The 17,264-nt window shown below is 40.9% G+C and overlaps 1 protein-coding gene across 5 annotated transcripts in view; it reads right to left on the minus strand.

Annotated features, from left to right (window-relative positions):
- Nucleotides 1-858: 858 nt before the first annotated feature.
- The window catches only part of add3a (adducin 3 (gamma) a), a 159,477-nt gene continuing 143,071 nt past the window's right edge, over nt 859-17,264 (minus strand). For 4 of the 5 annotated variants that reach the window (XM_080030203.1, XM_080030205.1, XM_080030204.1 and 1 more), the window contains 5 exons: nt 14,463-14,567; nt 11,554-11,640; nt 9,718-9,814; nt 5,795-5,887; nt 859-3,875 (listed from right to left, as the gene is read on the minus strand). In XM_080030203.1, the coding sequence (XP_079886329.1) occupies nt 3,631-3,875; nt 5,795-5,887; nt 9,718-9,814; nt 11,554-11,640; nt 14,463-14,567 (627 nt within the window). In that variant the 3' untranslated portion in view covers nt 859-3,630. The remainder of the gene's footprint in view (nt 3,876-5,794; nt 5,888-9,717; nt 9,815-11,553; nt 11,641-14,462; nt 14,568-17,264) is intronic. The other variant, XM_080030206.1, reaches the window with a different exon arrangement.

Genomic DNA, 17,264 nt, shown 5'->3' on the forward strand with positions numbered 1-17,264 from the left:
TGCAGTATTTCACAGGAAATAAAAAAACAATTAAAGAAATTGCAGAAAATTATTTATTATTTCCTACACTGGTATCCAGCTGATTGATGTAGAGGTCCCGGTTGCCAGTTTGGGAATCAGTGCTTTAAAGGAGTAGTAAGGAATATGGTCCTTTTAGCTAACTTCCTGTCAGTGACTGCAGTTAGCAGTCTCCTCCCTCGCCCCTACGTCACCACCACATGAACACACAGCCGTCTTCATCAGATAGTGCCGCGATGGGATAGTCATCGTTCACGGGCACAGAGACCCGCCTCTTTATAGCGCTCTGTCTCATGATTGGATAAAAATTAGCGGGATACTCAAAATTTTAACGGGCAATTACTGCAAAGCTGAATGACTGGGAGACCTGTGTTATGAACTGTGCATACTGTTTAAGTGATTGCTGTATCAACATAGAGAGATTTAACACGTATATTAACAAAACAATATCACTTACTTCCTGTGCCTCTGTTCTAATCATTGTCACATTCATACTTGCATTTAAGTCAATCTTCACTAGAAATGTGCCATGACTTCCTGATTGAACTATTTACACATAAAGCATATTCATTCTGATCTTATATCATGAATAAAGATAAAAGGCACCAATTACGTTTTCTTTTTGCTCATTTGACACTAAATTGCTGTATTTGATAAATCCCTCTATTGAAAGCTCTTATACAATACTGTAAAATTATTATGAAGAAAATGCAGCATAAGACTTGTGATAACTGGTCCATTCATGATAATGACATAAAGTAAAATGAGTGTGCATGGGTTATGTTGAACTTAAAAAAAAAATGTTGCTGTGAGGAATGACATGAATAGTGACGCTTTGCGTTTCTTAAAATACAGTTTTATTTGTGAATTTACACTGATTAGCAGTACATCTAAAAGCAACTCCATTAGATAACCATTTATAATAGGATTTTCACAGGTCACAAAGTAGCTTGGCTCATTCTGGCATGCCAAAGCCAAAACTCATTCTTGGTTTTAAAAACAGAAAAAAAAGGTGTTTAGAGAGGCATTAATAAAGCAAGGTGCAAACAGTTAGAAACAGAAGGAGAAAAAATAAAAAGGATGCGATTGCACATTCAGTTTATCTGGGAGCAAATGTACGCTCATAAAATTGTTAATAAAAAAAGAAGCCTAGAGCTCTCTGCAAACTAAAGAGAAACAAAAGAAAGAAAGCATACTGCGATACCAATGGACCATGAAAAAACAACAACTTTCCAGGTGGAGTATGAAAACGACAGTCCGAGTGATAAAAACATGGTGCGCTAGTGTCAGGGTTCCCCCTGCCCTCTCTCTACTACACACACACACACACACACGTTTGCACTTCCATTTCCAAACACACACTTCTATTCTCCATCTTTCAGTTGTGTGACTTCAGCTCTTTGCCCGGAGCCAAACGCTGTATGGTTTAAACACGGCTAAATATGTGCCCCCAAAAGCCATTCCTCCTCATCCAATACTTCACATTGCTAGCTGGGATGTTGTTGGTTGATCTGGTTAGACTGTGGGGAGGGGCGGGGTGGGAGAATATGCAGAGTTCAACTGTGGGTCATCTGACAGTTCCTGATTGGGTTTACAGGAGAAATGACATGAAGGGAGGCTTTAGGGAAATGAAATGATGACGGGATCAATTCAAAATAAAAAATAAAATAACCTCCTAATAATGTTCCAGTTCTAGGAGGAAATAAATGGCGTAATAAGCGAGGAAGCGTAGCTGCTGTGAATGTAGCTACTGAACAAAATTAAAAAAAGCTTTTTGGGAGTTCTATGCAGTCCACTGGGGTGATTTTAAACAGAGGGTCTTTTTAGGGTTCTTGATGCCTGAGCAGGCGGACAAGATTACCAACCGCTTGTTTCATCATTAAAAACAATGGAAAGGGAAAAAGAAAATGACAATATGGTTTTAAAAAACACACACACAAACACACACCAAACAAAAAGATGTCACCGCGCCGCCACACCACGACCCATGATTCTCATTTCGGCATTACACTTCCTGTTTTTTTTTATTTTTTATTTTTAGTTGAGAAGTAGAGATCATTTCTCCCGTGTGGCACCAATGGAAGGCTTCTCTTTCTTTCTTCTTTCCACTCACTTTCCTGGGTCCTGACCTTTTCTCCAACACCTCGCCTTGCTCGCCTACTTGCACGACTTTTTACCAAATATTTCACTATCTCCTTCACTGGTGAAACCACCTGCAACTAAAAATGGTGTTATATATAACCACAGGAAAAAGTGCAGCACAATCAAATAAAAATATATAGTTAAAAAATCTATAGCCAACGTATCCAGTTTTCATATATCTGTGTTATATAGTAAATGTGTGTACTCTGAAGATTAGAATATCATTTGAGCAATCAGGCAGCACTACAGAACATAGTCAGCCATATAGATTCACTTCTTGCAGCAACGACAACAAAAAGAGAAAACATGCGTATTGTCCGTATTCTCTGTTAAAAGCTTAGAAATGAGTACAAACATGGTGGACTCATTTTGTGTTCTATAAAGAAAAGAGATCAAATTTCATGAGATGACAAAACTAGACACGGACAGTGACGCTTCACTAAAATGAGATTGTTTCTTCTTTTCCATTTAGTTTAGCAAAATAAAAACCATTGAGATGATGAGGAGAAGATATGGTAAATGCTACATAAATATTCGGAGGGAGTCAGCGGCTCTTTGAGATCATTTCAACTTAGTTGTGATGGACCGTCCGCCTTCATATCCTCACCATCTCTGTCCAGTCTTTTAACCCTTTAAATGGGCTGTAGTTCAACCCATCAGCCCAACACAAGGTTTGCATCAGAAGCTTCAAGCTCCACAGAGAAGCTGGGAGAGTGTGAGGGAGCGAGGCTGAGAGGAAAAACTTCTCTCACAGTAAATAAATCAACACAAACCAATTTTTCCAGTGACCTCAAATTTCATGTGGCCCCTCAGGTTCCGTATGGGCAGAGTCAGGTTAACAGGATGTAAAAAGAAAGGGACCAGGGGAGGCTCTTATAATAAAGAAGAAGAAGAAGAAAAAAAATAGTTTAGTTTTACCTTGTTCAGTTTTACAACACCCATGTTGCAATCTGATGGTTTCATAAAACCGAGGTTTGAGGCTAGAATTACTTTTTTTCAATTTCTGCTTTCAGCCCCTGGGAAACAACACAGGAGGAGCCAGTTAATCAGAATCTAAAAAATGGCCTCCAATGACACAGCTTTACAGCTTTCGGGGGAAACCCTGCTAAAGAGTCCTGCAATGGGGGTGACCGGGGTGTGTGTGTGTGTGTGTGTGTGTGTGTGTGTGTGTGTGTGTTTGGACACCCGAGTTACCCTACATCTGCTGCCACTTCACTTCACATTCCTATGGCGTACTGAGAACTTTCTCTTTTATGATACAAACCAATTCATTATTATCGATTTTTTTAACTTAATCCGTTCTTTTGTCTTTGTTGCACATAAACAAAACCTTTTTTGTTAAAACAATCAAATAAAATTAAAAACATTTGAAAAAAAACGCAGATAGAAATAAAAACATGAAAGACAATAGAACAGAAAAGATGGCCACCGTCTCTTTCCAATGCCGGGCCTTGTCCCTCTGTCTGCTTCTCAGGCCTCCGCCTTCTCTTTCTTTTTGTTTTTCTTCAGGAAGGACGGGGTGCGGAACTTCTTCTTCTTCTTGCCGTTGGGCGACTTGGAGGGCGAGCTCTCGGGCGACTGCAGCGCCTCCTCGATCTTCTCCCCAGAGCGCACTGTGATCTCCACGCTCTCCACCGTCAGCTGGCTCACACGGCGGGCCAGCTCCTCCTCCGCCTCCCCGTGGCTGTCTTTACCGTTCATCACCGTGTGCTTCTCTAAATGGAAGGCAGGGAGGGACAGGTCATGTGACGACAGGTAACAAGAAACACAGGGAAAAGGCCACACAACCGTATACATTCTTAAAGACCTACTTCACCAGTGGGAATATGAAGGTGTATTGAAATCTGAGATCCTATGTAGTATAAATGTGCAAACATTTTAGAAATCGGTTCATCCTAGCCTGAGAAAAGGCAGAAAGAGTGTTTATGGTCTCACTGTCTAACCCTACATTTTCCCATGTGTGACATCACGCATGGTAAAATGTAGGGTTAGGATTAACAGGACAGCTGAGCCAAGGGAAGACTGAGGGAAGAAAAATTAATTCATTCATTATATTATAATAGTGATTTTATAATGATAGAACGCCGGTCCCTTATGGGTGACATATTCCTTTAACAGTGTCAACAGACAACAATTACACATAACAAAATAATGACGTGGTGGCATAGGAGTCATGTCGACTTACAAACAACTGTGCTAATGTGGAGAAGAGTATATGATGAGGGGAAGAGTGACATGCTACACACTGGAAACAATGGAATCACAGTGTATCCAGTAAACCCACATCAGGAATAAAATGCTCTACATCATTTCTATCTCTTTTTGAACAGTGGCTGGAACCAGGGTTGCCTACTTGATTAAAACAGATCAATGTAATACAATTGGGAAAAACTATTTGTATATTGATCCAATCTAAAAGTATGACCATATAATCTGCCACCTAAAATAACAGCATTCAGTTTTGATTAAAATCCACACCTTTTCTGTCCGAACAGACAAAGTAAATATTAGAAGCTGCTCAAAAGTTGTATTTTTCTGCAGATTACTGCATTGGACTACTCTATATTTCACATCATTGTGTTTACCTCCTGAATGTCTCCCTCTTCTTGTAAAGTAAGTGTGGTGCTCTACTGTCCCTGCTGTACCAAACACACTGATACCATTCAAACTGTGTGCTAGACTTCTCACAAAGACACACGCAGCTCCTGTGCTCTACTTATTTCATAACACCCCTTCCTAAAACTCTGGTGAGCCAATAGCCCAGAGAGCCTCACTCCCTTAATGACTGTTCAAATAACAGGACTACTGGTGTTACGTCGCTTACTTTGGTTTGCAAATGTAGGTTTGGGAAATGCAGGGCAAGCGGCATCATGTTACGATTAAAAACAGTGAGGACTTTGCATAGAAATATATTTAAAAAAACACCCAGGGGGCGTCACTTAAGAAGCAGCTCGGTAACACAATTGACCTGGATTAAAAGCACGGGGCCTGGCTGACCTCAGAGCAGCGGAGTGAGAAAAAATATGGTTCCCCTGAGCCAATGTGCTGTGGTTGGGTTGATTGTTACTCATTGTGTGGTTTAGCGTGTTCTGTGTGGAGGGAAGCTGACAGCAAGTCAATCCCAGAGTGTTGGCGTTATTTACAACTTGTAAAAAAAGGGAGCGCTGTGATCTTTGTCTCTCTTGGACAAACACCAACTGGCTTCAAATGTCAGACTCAAGAATATAGATACTTGAAGCTAGATCCAAAATGGCAGTGAGAGGCATTGATTAAAAAAAACATAAATCACGTGAGGTGACGTCACTGGCCTGCTCATGTTATAACAATCTAACAAGTCGGTAACATGGATTGGTTTTTGACAATTCTAGTGAGAAGGTAACAAACACCCAATATGTATCCTTAAATGATTCAAATACTAAATATATATGCTTCTTAAAGCAGTCTGCGCCTCAATGGTTGAAAGCAGTTGTACTGGCTTCAGACAGGTGAGTTTCATTCAGCACAGTGTAGGAGTTAGGACGCTAGTGTTTGTGTTTCACACAATCAAAAACACATCTTAAACAAAGAAAAAAACACACAACATGGCAGTGAGGATCATTCAGAAAAAGTGTCTCTCTCTTGGTGTGAGTGATACCTTCTTTAGCTGGAGTGCTTTGCGGGGACTGGGTGATAGACAGACACTGAGAGAGAGTGGAGCCGTCGTCAGAGGTTAGGTCGTGCTCTCCATCTGCGGGGAGGAGGTGGGGGGGAGGGGTGAGTAGTGGGTGAGTGAGTGAGAGGATGGCAGGGTGGTGCAGGGGATTGGATGTAGTGGGACAACAGAAGGGATGAGTAGGATGAGAGGGTGGGGTATTTGGGACGAGGGGTCAGAAGGGGGGGGGGGTTCCAGAGAGATTAGTGGTAACACACATGTTAGAATCAGGCCATGCACAGCTGCTTAACTTGACTCCCCCCCCTGCAAAATATTCCCAAATCTTTGCATGGTGATTGGAAGGCCATCATTCCATTGTTATTTGTATCTGTTTGGTTGACTGTGAGTATCACTGGAACATTGTGTTGAGCCTTGATGTCCTGAACAGAAACTTAAGAAAGCTGTGAGTGTATCTTTGTGCTAAATGCTAACACACACACACACACACACACACACACACACACACACACACACACACACACACACACACACACACACACACACACACACACACACACACACACACACACACACACACACACACACACACACACACACACACACACACACACACACACACACACACACACACACACACACACACACACACACACAATCCTTCTTATCGATTTTTTACAAATTTGCTGCATCATCATGATACATTTTCTATTGATAACGGAAAATGTTCTTTTTTATATATTGCGGTATTTAAATGAAGCATATCACCTTAATGTTACGATATCTCTAGCTAAACGCAGACCTTCTGAGGTCAGAACCGGGCAGCATTTCAAAGTGAGCACGGCAATGTTACAGTGCAGCAAAGCAACCGTAGTTTTATTCATTTTCAAAAAGGGTTATTGTGAAGGAATGACATTCCCATATCATTTGAACACATTTGTTAGCACATTGAGGGTTAACATGTTCAGTTGGCTGAGGCATCACCGTCGTACACAGCACATAGTAGATTGAGGTTGCATAAGAGCCTGGCCTGCGCAGTCACAGTCAAAGTTTGTTCTGTATGTATGTGCTCATCAGATGGAACATGCAGAAAGATGAGCTTGAAGAAATTCACCTTAAAAACCCCGATTATAGTATCGTTTTGAATATTGTTTGAATTAATACCACACTCAATACAAAATGAATACACAGAGTGGACTGGATAAGACTAAACACTGGCTGGTTGTGTGTGTGTGTGTGTGTGTGTGTGTGTGTGTGTGTGTGTGTGCGTGTGTTTAGTCCAGGCTCATATCAGGCCATTACAGACGGTCTCCAGCTTGCATCCAGATTGGCCACCTGGGATTGATGGGGCTGTGGGGGCAACAGTGTCATAGCAACGGGCTGCACTCATGTGGCGGGTGTGAAGACCTGCTGTCTGTTCGGTCTGCCATCTTAGTCATACCGGCCTCTCATAAATGTGCACACACTAACACACACACACACACACACACACACACACACACACACACACACACACACACACACACACACACACACACACACACACACACACACACACACACACACACACACACACACACACACACACACACACACACACACACACACACACACACACACACACACACACACACACACACACACACACACACACACACACACACACACACACACACACACACACACACACACACAGATACCAGGTTGCATATGCACATAAGAGTATAGGGATGATCCTATAAAACATGCATGAACACATGTGCACACATACACACATAAATCTGGTCTAAAGGCCAGGACACACCGGCCCGATAATCGCCGTCGTAGAGTCGGGAGGGGGCGGGGACACGAATCTGTTTAGTGTGTGCCGTGAAATCGGTCGACGTAGATGTTGTCGGTTCAATCGGCGGCGGGCAGTCTTTCATTTGGAGCAATTTGATTGGTGGAGGGCTAGCGAATCAGTGAAGCCCGGAAGTGAGGCGGGTAGCACAAACAGCTAACAACAGTTAGCCATCATTTTAATGTGTTTGTTTGTTTCGTTCAGCGAGTACTCACATGCAGTCGGACTGGTGTGTCCTGGCCTTAAGAAGGCAGGAGCCTGCGCAGAATTGGGACTTGTGAACAACCCCCGATCACTATTTGTTCACTATTGATTTTTCTGTGAAAGGCAGAGGGACGGAGGGCTGCAAGATACCCGCTTTGTGTTATAGTTAAAAAAAAAGAATAATTGGATATTAGGGGAGATTGTTAGAAAGTAAATAACTTAGTAAAATAATGTATAAGCATCTGCACAGCTTGCATAGCAGCGGTGCATATGCATCACCCTGGGTCTTACAGGTAAAGCAAATTCTAGATGACTGTGGGTTGTCCTACATTTGGATCACACAAAAGTGCAACAACATTAACTGGTCGGAACTAACTGTGTGGCAGAGCAAGCTCACAAACATGACTTCTTGTGACACTTATGTAGAATTAAAACAAGATTTTAAATTAGAAAAGTATCTGCTGTATGAACCAAAAGTACAGACAGGCTATCTGTAACTTTAGAACCATCAACAACAGAATACCGAAAGTCACTGGAAGATATAAAGGGCTGGCTAGAAGTCAGAGAATTTGTAACCTCTGTGATGAGAATTGTTTTGGTGATGAACTTCATGTCCTGTTTGAGTGTATGAATATACTGTAAATGTAATGTATTATAGAAAAAAGTACCTGCCGAAATATTATGTTCATTTTCCATCTATGTTTTAACTGATTTTGCTTTTGAGGTCAGATAAGGCAAAAGTTATTGGTAAAAAGGAGCCTTTCTAAAATAGCCTATGTCCTACCATTGTTTAAGTAGTGTTTTAGTTTTTCGCCCATGGCGTGCACCATTGTTTTGTTGTGTTATTATTTGAATGCTGTGCTCCATACCATGTAATGGTCGAGAGCCATAAATAAATAAAAAAATAAAAAATAATATGATTAGCACGGATCATCCTCTGTGTGTGTGTGTGTGAGGGCGTTAGAAATGTAAGAGAGTCCGCTGGGAGAGCGCTGCTAAGACAACAGCCCTATAGACCCTGGATTCTAAAGGGTGTGTGTAGAAACAACAAGACTGCTAAAGGGAGGCACAGAACTAACTGAAGACACACATCAACCAATCAGCAAGTCAACATTTGAGGTTGTGTGTGGGAACAAATTTTAAGATAAGTTTTTTAGAAATTCTGATTTAAGTTCCTATCAGTTAAGTGTGAAATGGGCTCCTGCAGTTTATATCCGATTCTGAGCACTTGAAAGGGTCAACGGTGGCTACATGCCAGTTGAAAGGAAAAGCTCCTGAAGCACAAAAGAGGGCCTAGCCTGACACTAGCTAAAGGGAGGAATACATTTTAGTATATATATACAGTAGTAGTATAGTAGTATGTATATACAGTGCCCACGGGGATGCAAACTAGAGCTAAGCTGAATTTTTTAAGGCAGATACCAATATCTGGGAATGCTACAAACTACTCTCTTCCATTGTTCTACCAAACTGGTTTACAGATTGGTTATAAATGACTGATTGATGACAATCATATGTTGTTAAATGAACCTCCACAGATTGGTAGGAGTGTCTGCTGCTCACTGAGGTACAAGTCCTTGGCTTTGAGTACAAGTCACTGTGTGTGTGTGTGTGTGTGTGTGTGTGTGTGTGTGTGTGTGTGTTTGTGTGCCAGCATGTTCAGTCCATATGTCTCTCAGTGGGACTGGCCTCTTGTGGTGTTTGCAAGTTGAGCGTGAACGAGTTTCGGAATCAAACAGGCCTGAATTTAAGGGCTGGTGTATATGAGTTTGCATGTTTGTTTAAGTGTGAGTATGTGTGTGTGTGTGTGTGTGTGTGTGTGTGTGTGAGAGAGTGTGTGTGTGTGTGTGTGTGTGTGCCTTACCACTGAGGCCCAGTTGCCTCCTATCCTTGTCTAACAGCTCACTGAAGGGGTTGGGAGGCAGGGGAGCCATCTGCTCCTCCTCTGTGGGCACGTATGGCTGGGGAGGAGACAGAGAGAAGGGTGAGGATTGGAGCGCACGCACACACGCACACCCACACCCGCATGCACACACACACACGCACACGCGCACACACACACACACACACAGCACATGTACACACTCTGACATGCAAAAAACAAAGTGTGCTCAAACACACCCACACAAACAGACTGATGAGTGCATCAGAGCATACACACATGCAAATACTAAAGATCAGATCTCTGTCTTCCTGTTTGTTTTACACACGCACACACACACACACACACACACACACACACACACACACACACACACACACACACACACACACACACACACACACACACACACACACACACACACACACACACACACACACACACACACACACAAAGAAACATAAATACACACAACACAGGCGAAACACATCCATTGTGTCTGAGGGACAGTCATTCATCATTTCAACATAACGAAAGCTGCTCATATAAAGATAAAAGTGTGGACCACATCACACAGAGCTCATCTAACCACCGGCTCTTCACAAAACTTCCACTGCCCAAACCCCAAACATCTTTTTAACAAACTGTAGAAAAGAAACACTCCAACACACTAGGAGATCTGTCAGACCCATGGAACAATGTCACAGGCATGCACGCAAAAACACAAATGGCATGACACGGCTGCTTGGATTTCTGTGCAATAAATATGTCATGCTCCGACACAACATCTGTTTTCAAGAGCTCACACATGGGGGAAACAAGGAGTGCAACTTTGTCCAACGAAAAATGGAACTGGTGCAAATCTATTACAAAACTGATGTCAATCGTAGAACACAACACTAATGAACGCATGCAACGATGTTTTGGGTTCTGAACTGGCAAAAATGTGTCAAATAAATACATAAAACAAATATATAGAGTCAAATGACATCACCACTGCAAACAGTGACGATTCAAAAGAATATAAAAATGACTTGTGGATAGTTACCAGAACGTTTATCTGCACAAGATCCTTCAAGACAAGACACCAACCACAACACCATCACTATTTTGAGTTTGTGTAAACTTTAATACATTTTATTCTTATCTACATAGTGGAGGTTAAGTTGGCCTTTGCTAAATGTGTTTACTTGCTTCCACCCAGTGGTCAAAGGCTGCCATTACACTGGTTACTTTATTTTGTATTTTTACCATAAACCACTCTTTTAACTCACTCTCATTGGGTAACTGGCCAGCAAAACACAGTAACCCTGCGTTCCAAATCACATACTCTTTCTTTTTACTACACTACATACTAAAGTACAGAAGAGTTTAAAGGCCACAGGAGAGAAATAAAATCAGATAAGGAAGATGTATTTGTCATTGTGTTGAGAAATGTCAAGAATAAATATGAATACTCCAAAATGCTATTGGAGTCAGTGGGGCATTTATGTATTTTCAGCATACTACAATTGACGTGCATGTATTGGGACATCCTAAATCTTTTTTTTTGGCATACTAAATAGTAGGGAAGTATGGGAATTGGAACGCAGGGTAAGATTTGGTACATAGCTACAGCAAAGGTTAAAGTTCAACTAAAAACAAACAGTTTGCTGGTTGCGGACGGACACTTGTTAATTTCTAGACCCACTGTCTGGCACCAGTGTTTGAACAGAACAGAATCAGGCTGTGAGGCCAGCGAACAAAAGGGAATTTAGATTTTTTGTGAATATCAGAGGGTGTGTGTGTGTGGGGGGGGGGGGGGGGGGGCATTCTCACCTGACGTGGTTGATCAACAGGGATGCCTGCAAGGTGCTGAGAGCGTGGCCCTGACGTCATCACATCACATCGGTTCTGCTCTCTGATCTGTAGGAGGACGAAATAGGAAGCCGGACATTTAAACTACAGTCAAAACAATCCAGAACTCTAATTTAAATGAGTGAAATGTAAACCTTCTTACAAATGCGTTGGGAATGCAAGATTAGAAAATACAAAAACCTCCTTTGTATTCTTTATTTCTGGCCATTCACCTGACAGCCAGTGATCATTGAGACGTTTTTAGATCCTCATCTTGATGTTATAGTAACTTTATAAAAGATTTTTTTTTACTGTAGATAACAAAGCCAGATTTATAATGAATGTACGTAATTATTTGATACGCTTGTATGGTTAAACATGACTATAAATCATTATAACAACGTTTATAGGTCATAAAAGTCGAAAAGTATCATAGGTCCTCTTTAAAGCAGCTCCGAGTAACGATTAAATATCTTTTAAACAGCCTCATGTTTCCTCTGATAATCATAAATTACCTTTAACAGCAAACGAGACCATCAGTGCAAAGAAAGACGTTTTCATATAGTTTTTATTACTGCGTTTGGTCTGGTCGCACACCCAGTCCGAATTTCGGTTTGCTCGTGCAGGCTCTATGGTCACATATCCGTATTGGTCGCAGATTTCAGTGTGGCGCAGTAACGCGATTTGGAAGCCTATCCCTCCAGGTGAGGGAAGGGGAGCGGGAGCCTTGTTTGAGACAGTTATTTGTCGTCATAATGACCGATAACGGGGCTGAACCATCAAAGAAAAAAAAGAAAATGCAATGAAGAAAAGCTAAAAGGGAGAGTGGTAGACGAGCGGGAGGGCGTTGCCAAGCAACGTATACACAATTTTACGGGAGCGAACTGCAGTGTTTACTCCTAATGAATGAGCGGTAGCCTACTAAAACAAAGTTTACTTTGCCTCACCAGCATCATCAGATGACCATTATTCATCTGAAATAGTCATTATTTACAACAACATAAACATATTACCTCATCGTGATCCATACTAACTGCCGTCTCTCGTTCATTCGCTTTCTGTGAGGACACGGAGTGTTTCAGCTCCATGAGAGAGAGTAGTTAGGTGACACTGCATCAACTCATTGCAATCAGGTGTGTGTGGCACTGACTGGCATTAGTTGATGCTGTGTCACTAACCACTCTCACGGAGCCGAAAAGAGTCCGGTGACCTCACACTTTCAACACACGGACATGCACTATATTGCTTCCTGATTATTTGAATCTCGCACGCCCGGCACGAGCTAGAAAACAGCTTCACGACAGCTGGCGTCGTAAAAATACTACCGCTTTTGTCCAAAGGGGCCGCCAATGGACCATGTTACTCGTAGTGGCTTTAAATCATTTCCTCATGATGCTGGCCACCTCTGGTAAACTGGCCTTAATCCTCAGTTGAACAGATCATGTGATTCTACTTGACATAGGCCACTATACCATAGTAACACTTTGTCAAGAGTGTGATGTTTTATTTTAAGTCAGAATTTACTGTAACTTTTTCTTTTAAGGTAATTTTACAAGCTATGCTGCTGGTGTAAAATGGCTTTTGTCTCAAGTTAAACATTAATTAAAAGGGTTTATTCCTATTATGTTACAAAATTGACAGAAATTGATATCAAAATGTCATCAGTCATCTTTTGACATAACCTGTTTGAGTGAAATTATTAATTAATATCATATATTCAATCTTAAATTAAGTTTTTTGTGTTTCCTGAAAAAAATTACTTAGGCCATTATTTTAAGAGGGTGACGACATGTAACACTCCATGGTACTCAGTGTTGCCACAGTTACTTTGAAAAAGTAATCTGATTACTGATTACTCCTTAAATAGTAACTTAGTTACTTTACTGATTACTTGATGTTAAAAGTAACTAAGTTAGATTACAAGTTACTTTAAATGTTACTTTACAGGTTTTGAAACCCATATATCTCAATTTAAAACATGCACATATTAAGAATCATTGAAAATATATAAAAATAAAGCTTCTACTAGACTAGTAGCCTATAGGCATACTGTTTTCAAAATAATAAAAATTATGGTTTATAACAAAAAAAAAAAAAACGCTTTTCCCGCCATGAAAATAAATGCATTCCTCCAAAGTGCAAAGACAGTAGCAGTGTCTTTAAACTTAACTTGCTTGGCCCTTCACTCTCATGCATTCATTTGACTTTTCTCTGCGCTGTCTCATGTGTTGATAGACTGGGTGTGAGCGGCCACCGGTCGCCACGTGACTATAAGTTTCCAAGTTTTAAACACTTCTATCTCTTCAACGTCACTGTACCCGAATCCTAAATATCCCCATAGCAGACGCTATATTTCATGGGGGGAAAACGTTTGTTTTGCGCTACAGTTCAGCCTAGACTCGGCCGTAATGCTGCTGCTCACACACACACACACACACACACACACACACACACACACACACACACACACACACACACACACACACACACACACACACACACACACACACACACACACACACACACACACACACACACACACACACACACACACACACACACACACACACACACACACTGTATGTCAGAGACGAGGGGCGCTACCAAAAAGACGAGAGGAGCCGTTGGAGCAGTTGGAGCGTTTAGAGACACGTGTGCACATTTATTTACATTAAATCGCAATCGCTGTCATTTGTGCAGTTATGTAAAATGTTTCACTAAGGAAAATGACAGAAATAGTAACGCACAGTGAGTTTGATGAGTAACTTTAATCTGATTACTGGTTTGGAGATAGTGACTCGTTAGATTACTCGTTACTGAAAAAAGTGGTCCGATGCCGCGCGTTACCGGCATCACTGATGGTACTACTGACTGAGGGTAAGGAGACTCACTTTGTTCCTCTTCTGCTGCACCTCATTGGGGTCTGTGTTGAGAGGGACAAACTGGTTGGGGTCCTCGATCCGGATCGGGGTTCCCGTCTCGTCTGCCTTCATCCACTGGAGAAAGGGAGGCATGAGGAAAAACAGGTAAGATCAAAACTGTCAAAACAATATAAAAAATTCTGAAAACACTCTACCTTATTATCAAATTAGATGTTAGATTTGCTTGATTTCTTTTTAAATAGCCTACAGAGACACATGTGGACGTTTATTTACTGCAAATCGCGGCCTTTCGCGCGGTTATGACCATACACAAGCACACATCGCGCTCGCTAGCAAAAAAATTAAAATACAGTGTAGTGAGAAAGTTTGTGAACCCCTTGAGTCTTTTGGAATTTTATTTATTTTAACCATTATTAATTCATTTTTATCAATACCAGTATGTTTTATATGAAATAACAGATGTTTGTTTATCAATTCAAAATGTTTCTTTTACAGAAATCAACTGTTAAAACAGATAAAACAAATTATTTGACAAATGTTGTATGTGCAAAAGTTTGTGAACCCTGAGCTGCATTGCTTAAATCGAGCAGGTTGACACAATCAGGTGGGCCAAATCGAGTGATGAAATAGACCAATGTAAAGAGAGATCTTCAGGGAATAAATTGGGCGGCACTAGATAAAACAAAGATAAAACCAGGTCAGTTTAGGCCCACCAAACTGAACCCATACTGGTCAGACATGCTCAAAGGGGAAACAATCTCAGAGGATCTCAGGAATAGAGTTTTGATGTTGCACATTTGTCTGGGGACAGCTATAAATTCATATAAAAAAGTTTGAGTTCCATCGGCCCACCGTGAGGCAAATCATCTACAAATGGAGAGCTTTAAGAGTGACTTAACATCTGCCTAGAAGTGGACTTCCTTCAACAATATCCTCAAGTGCCACAAGAAAAGGGATTTTTCAGGTAAAAGCCAACCCAAACATTACATCTGGAGATTTGCAGACCATTTGCCAACACCGTTCTTCACTTGGGAGAAGGTTCTCTTGGTGGTAGGCAGAGTTGCGTTTTTGCCCAAACATGGCGGTTTTGGTTGTGACCAAACAGTTCAATGTTGGACAAATCTGTCCACAGAAAAGACTTCAGGTATCTCCAGGTGCTCTCTGGCAAAGTTGTGACAAGCAGTTTTGTTCTTTTTTGAGAGTAGAGGCTTCTTCAGCAACCCTCCCTTGAAAGCCATGTTGACTTATTCTTATTCTTATTGTGGAACCATGCACATCTGTCCCAGATGCTGCAAGAGAGGTCTGCAAATCACTAGATGTAATGTTTGGGTTGGCTTTTAACCGAAGAATTACTTTTTTTGTGGTGCTTATGGATATTTTTGAAGGAAGTCTACTTCTAGGCAGATATTCAGTCACTCTTAAAGCTCTCCATTTGTAGATGATTTGCCTCACGGTGGACCGATGGAGCTCAAACTTTTTTTAAATTAATTTATAGCTGTCCCCAGACAAATGTGCAGCATCACAACTCTATTCCTGAGATCCTCTGAGATTTTTTTTCGCTTTTAGCATGTCTGACCTGTATGGGTTCACTTTGTTGAGCCTAAACTGACCTGGTTTGATCTCTGTTTTATCTAGTGCCGCCCAATTTCTTCCCTAAAGATCTCTCACTACATTGGTCCATTTCATCACTCAATTTGGCCCATCTGATTGTGTTTACCTGCTCCATTTAAGCAATGCAGCTCAGGGTTCACAAACTTTTGTAGATACAACATTTGTCAAATAATTTGTTTTATCTGTTTTAACAGTTGATTTCTGGAAAAGAAAAATGTTGAATTGCTAAACAAACATCTGTTATTTCATATAAAAAATACTGGTATTGATAAAAATGAATTAATAATGGTTAAAATAAATAAAATTCCAAAAGGCTCAAGGGGTTCACAAACTTTCTCACTACACTGTATATATATTTTTTTTTTGGTCAGTTGAAAATCAAGGCCACCCGCGCCCCCACCCCCTGACAACTCACGGCGCCCCCCCCCCCCCCCCCCCCCATTTGAGAAGCACTGCTGTATGGAATGTAAAGCCCACTGAGGCAAATGTCTATTTGTGATATTGGGCTATACAAATAAAACTGATTTGATTTGATTTGACTTGACTATTATATGCAGCCGTAATGATTTAATACACATTAAACAATGTTGTTACAGCCTGAGATATGAGAGCAAGACTCAACTGTAATCATGTAATTATCATTTATTATAAACATTTTCCTACAACATGTTATCTACTTTTTGGCGAGTTGTTAAACTATCTGGATGTCAGTCAGGGAGGGTCTAATGGTGAACTCTACTGAGTTGCTTTATGGGGATTCTAAGATCCACTACTATTATAGACTTGGAGAATTGCCAAAGTAAATCCCTGGAGTAGTCTTTTAAAGTTTGCTTCATTATTAATCACTGATCTGAATGACATTAATGGTAAAACCAGCTTCAAACATCTATCAGTTTAACTGAATCAAGATCAATGTAGCTCACTGTAAAGCCACTAGAGGGCGACATAGTATGAAGTTAACCCTAAATCCTCATGTTTGGGTTTATTTAATAATTCCATATCTAAATGTGAACTCACACAAACATAAACACATACGGAACTTTTTAAAACCTCAGGAACAAAGTTTAGTGGATTATTTTTTCAAGAGAGATTAAAACAAATTAAGATTTTCCCACATTTGGACGGATACACACACACACACACACACACACACACACACACACACACACACACACACACACACACACACACACACACACA

The sequence above is a fragment of the Ammodytes marinus genome (genome assembly GCF_949987685.1).
Source record: "Ammodytes marinus genome assembly, chromosome: 6".
NCBI classification, from domain to species: domain Eukaryota; kingdom Metazoa; phylum Chordata; class Actinopteri; order Uranoscopiformes; family Ammodytidae; genus Ammodytes; species Ammodytes marinus.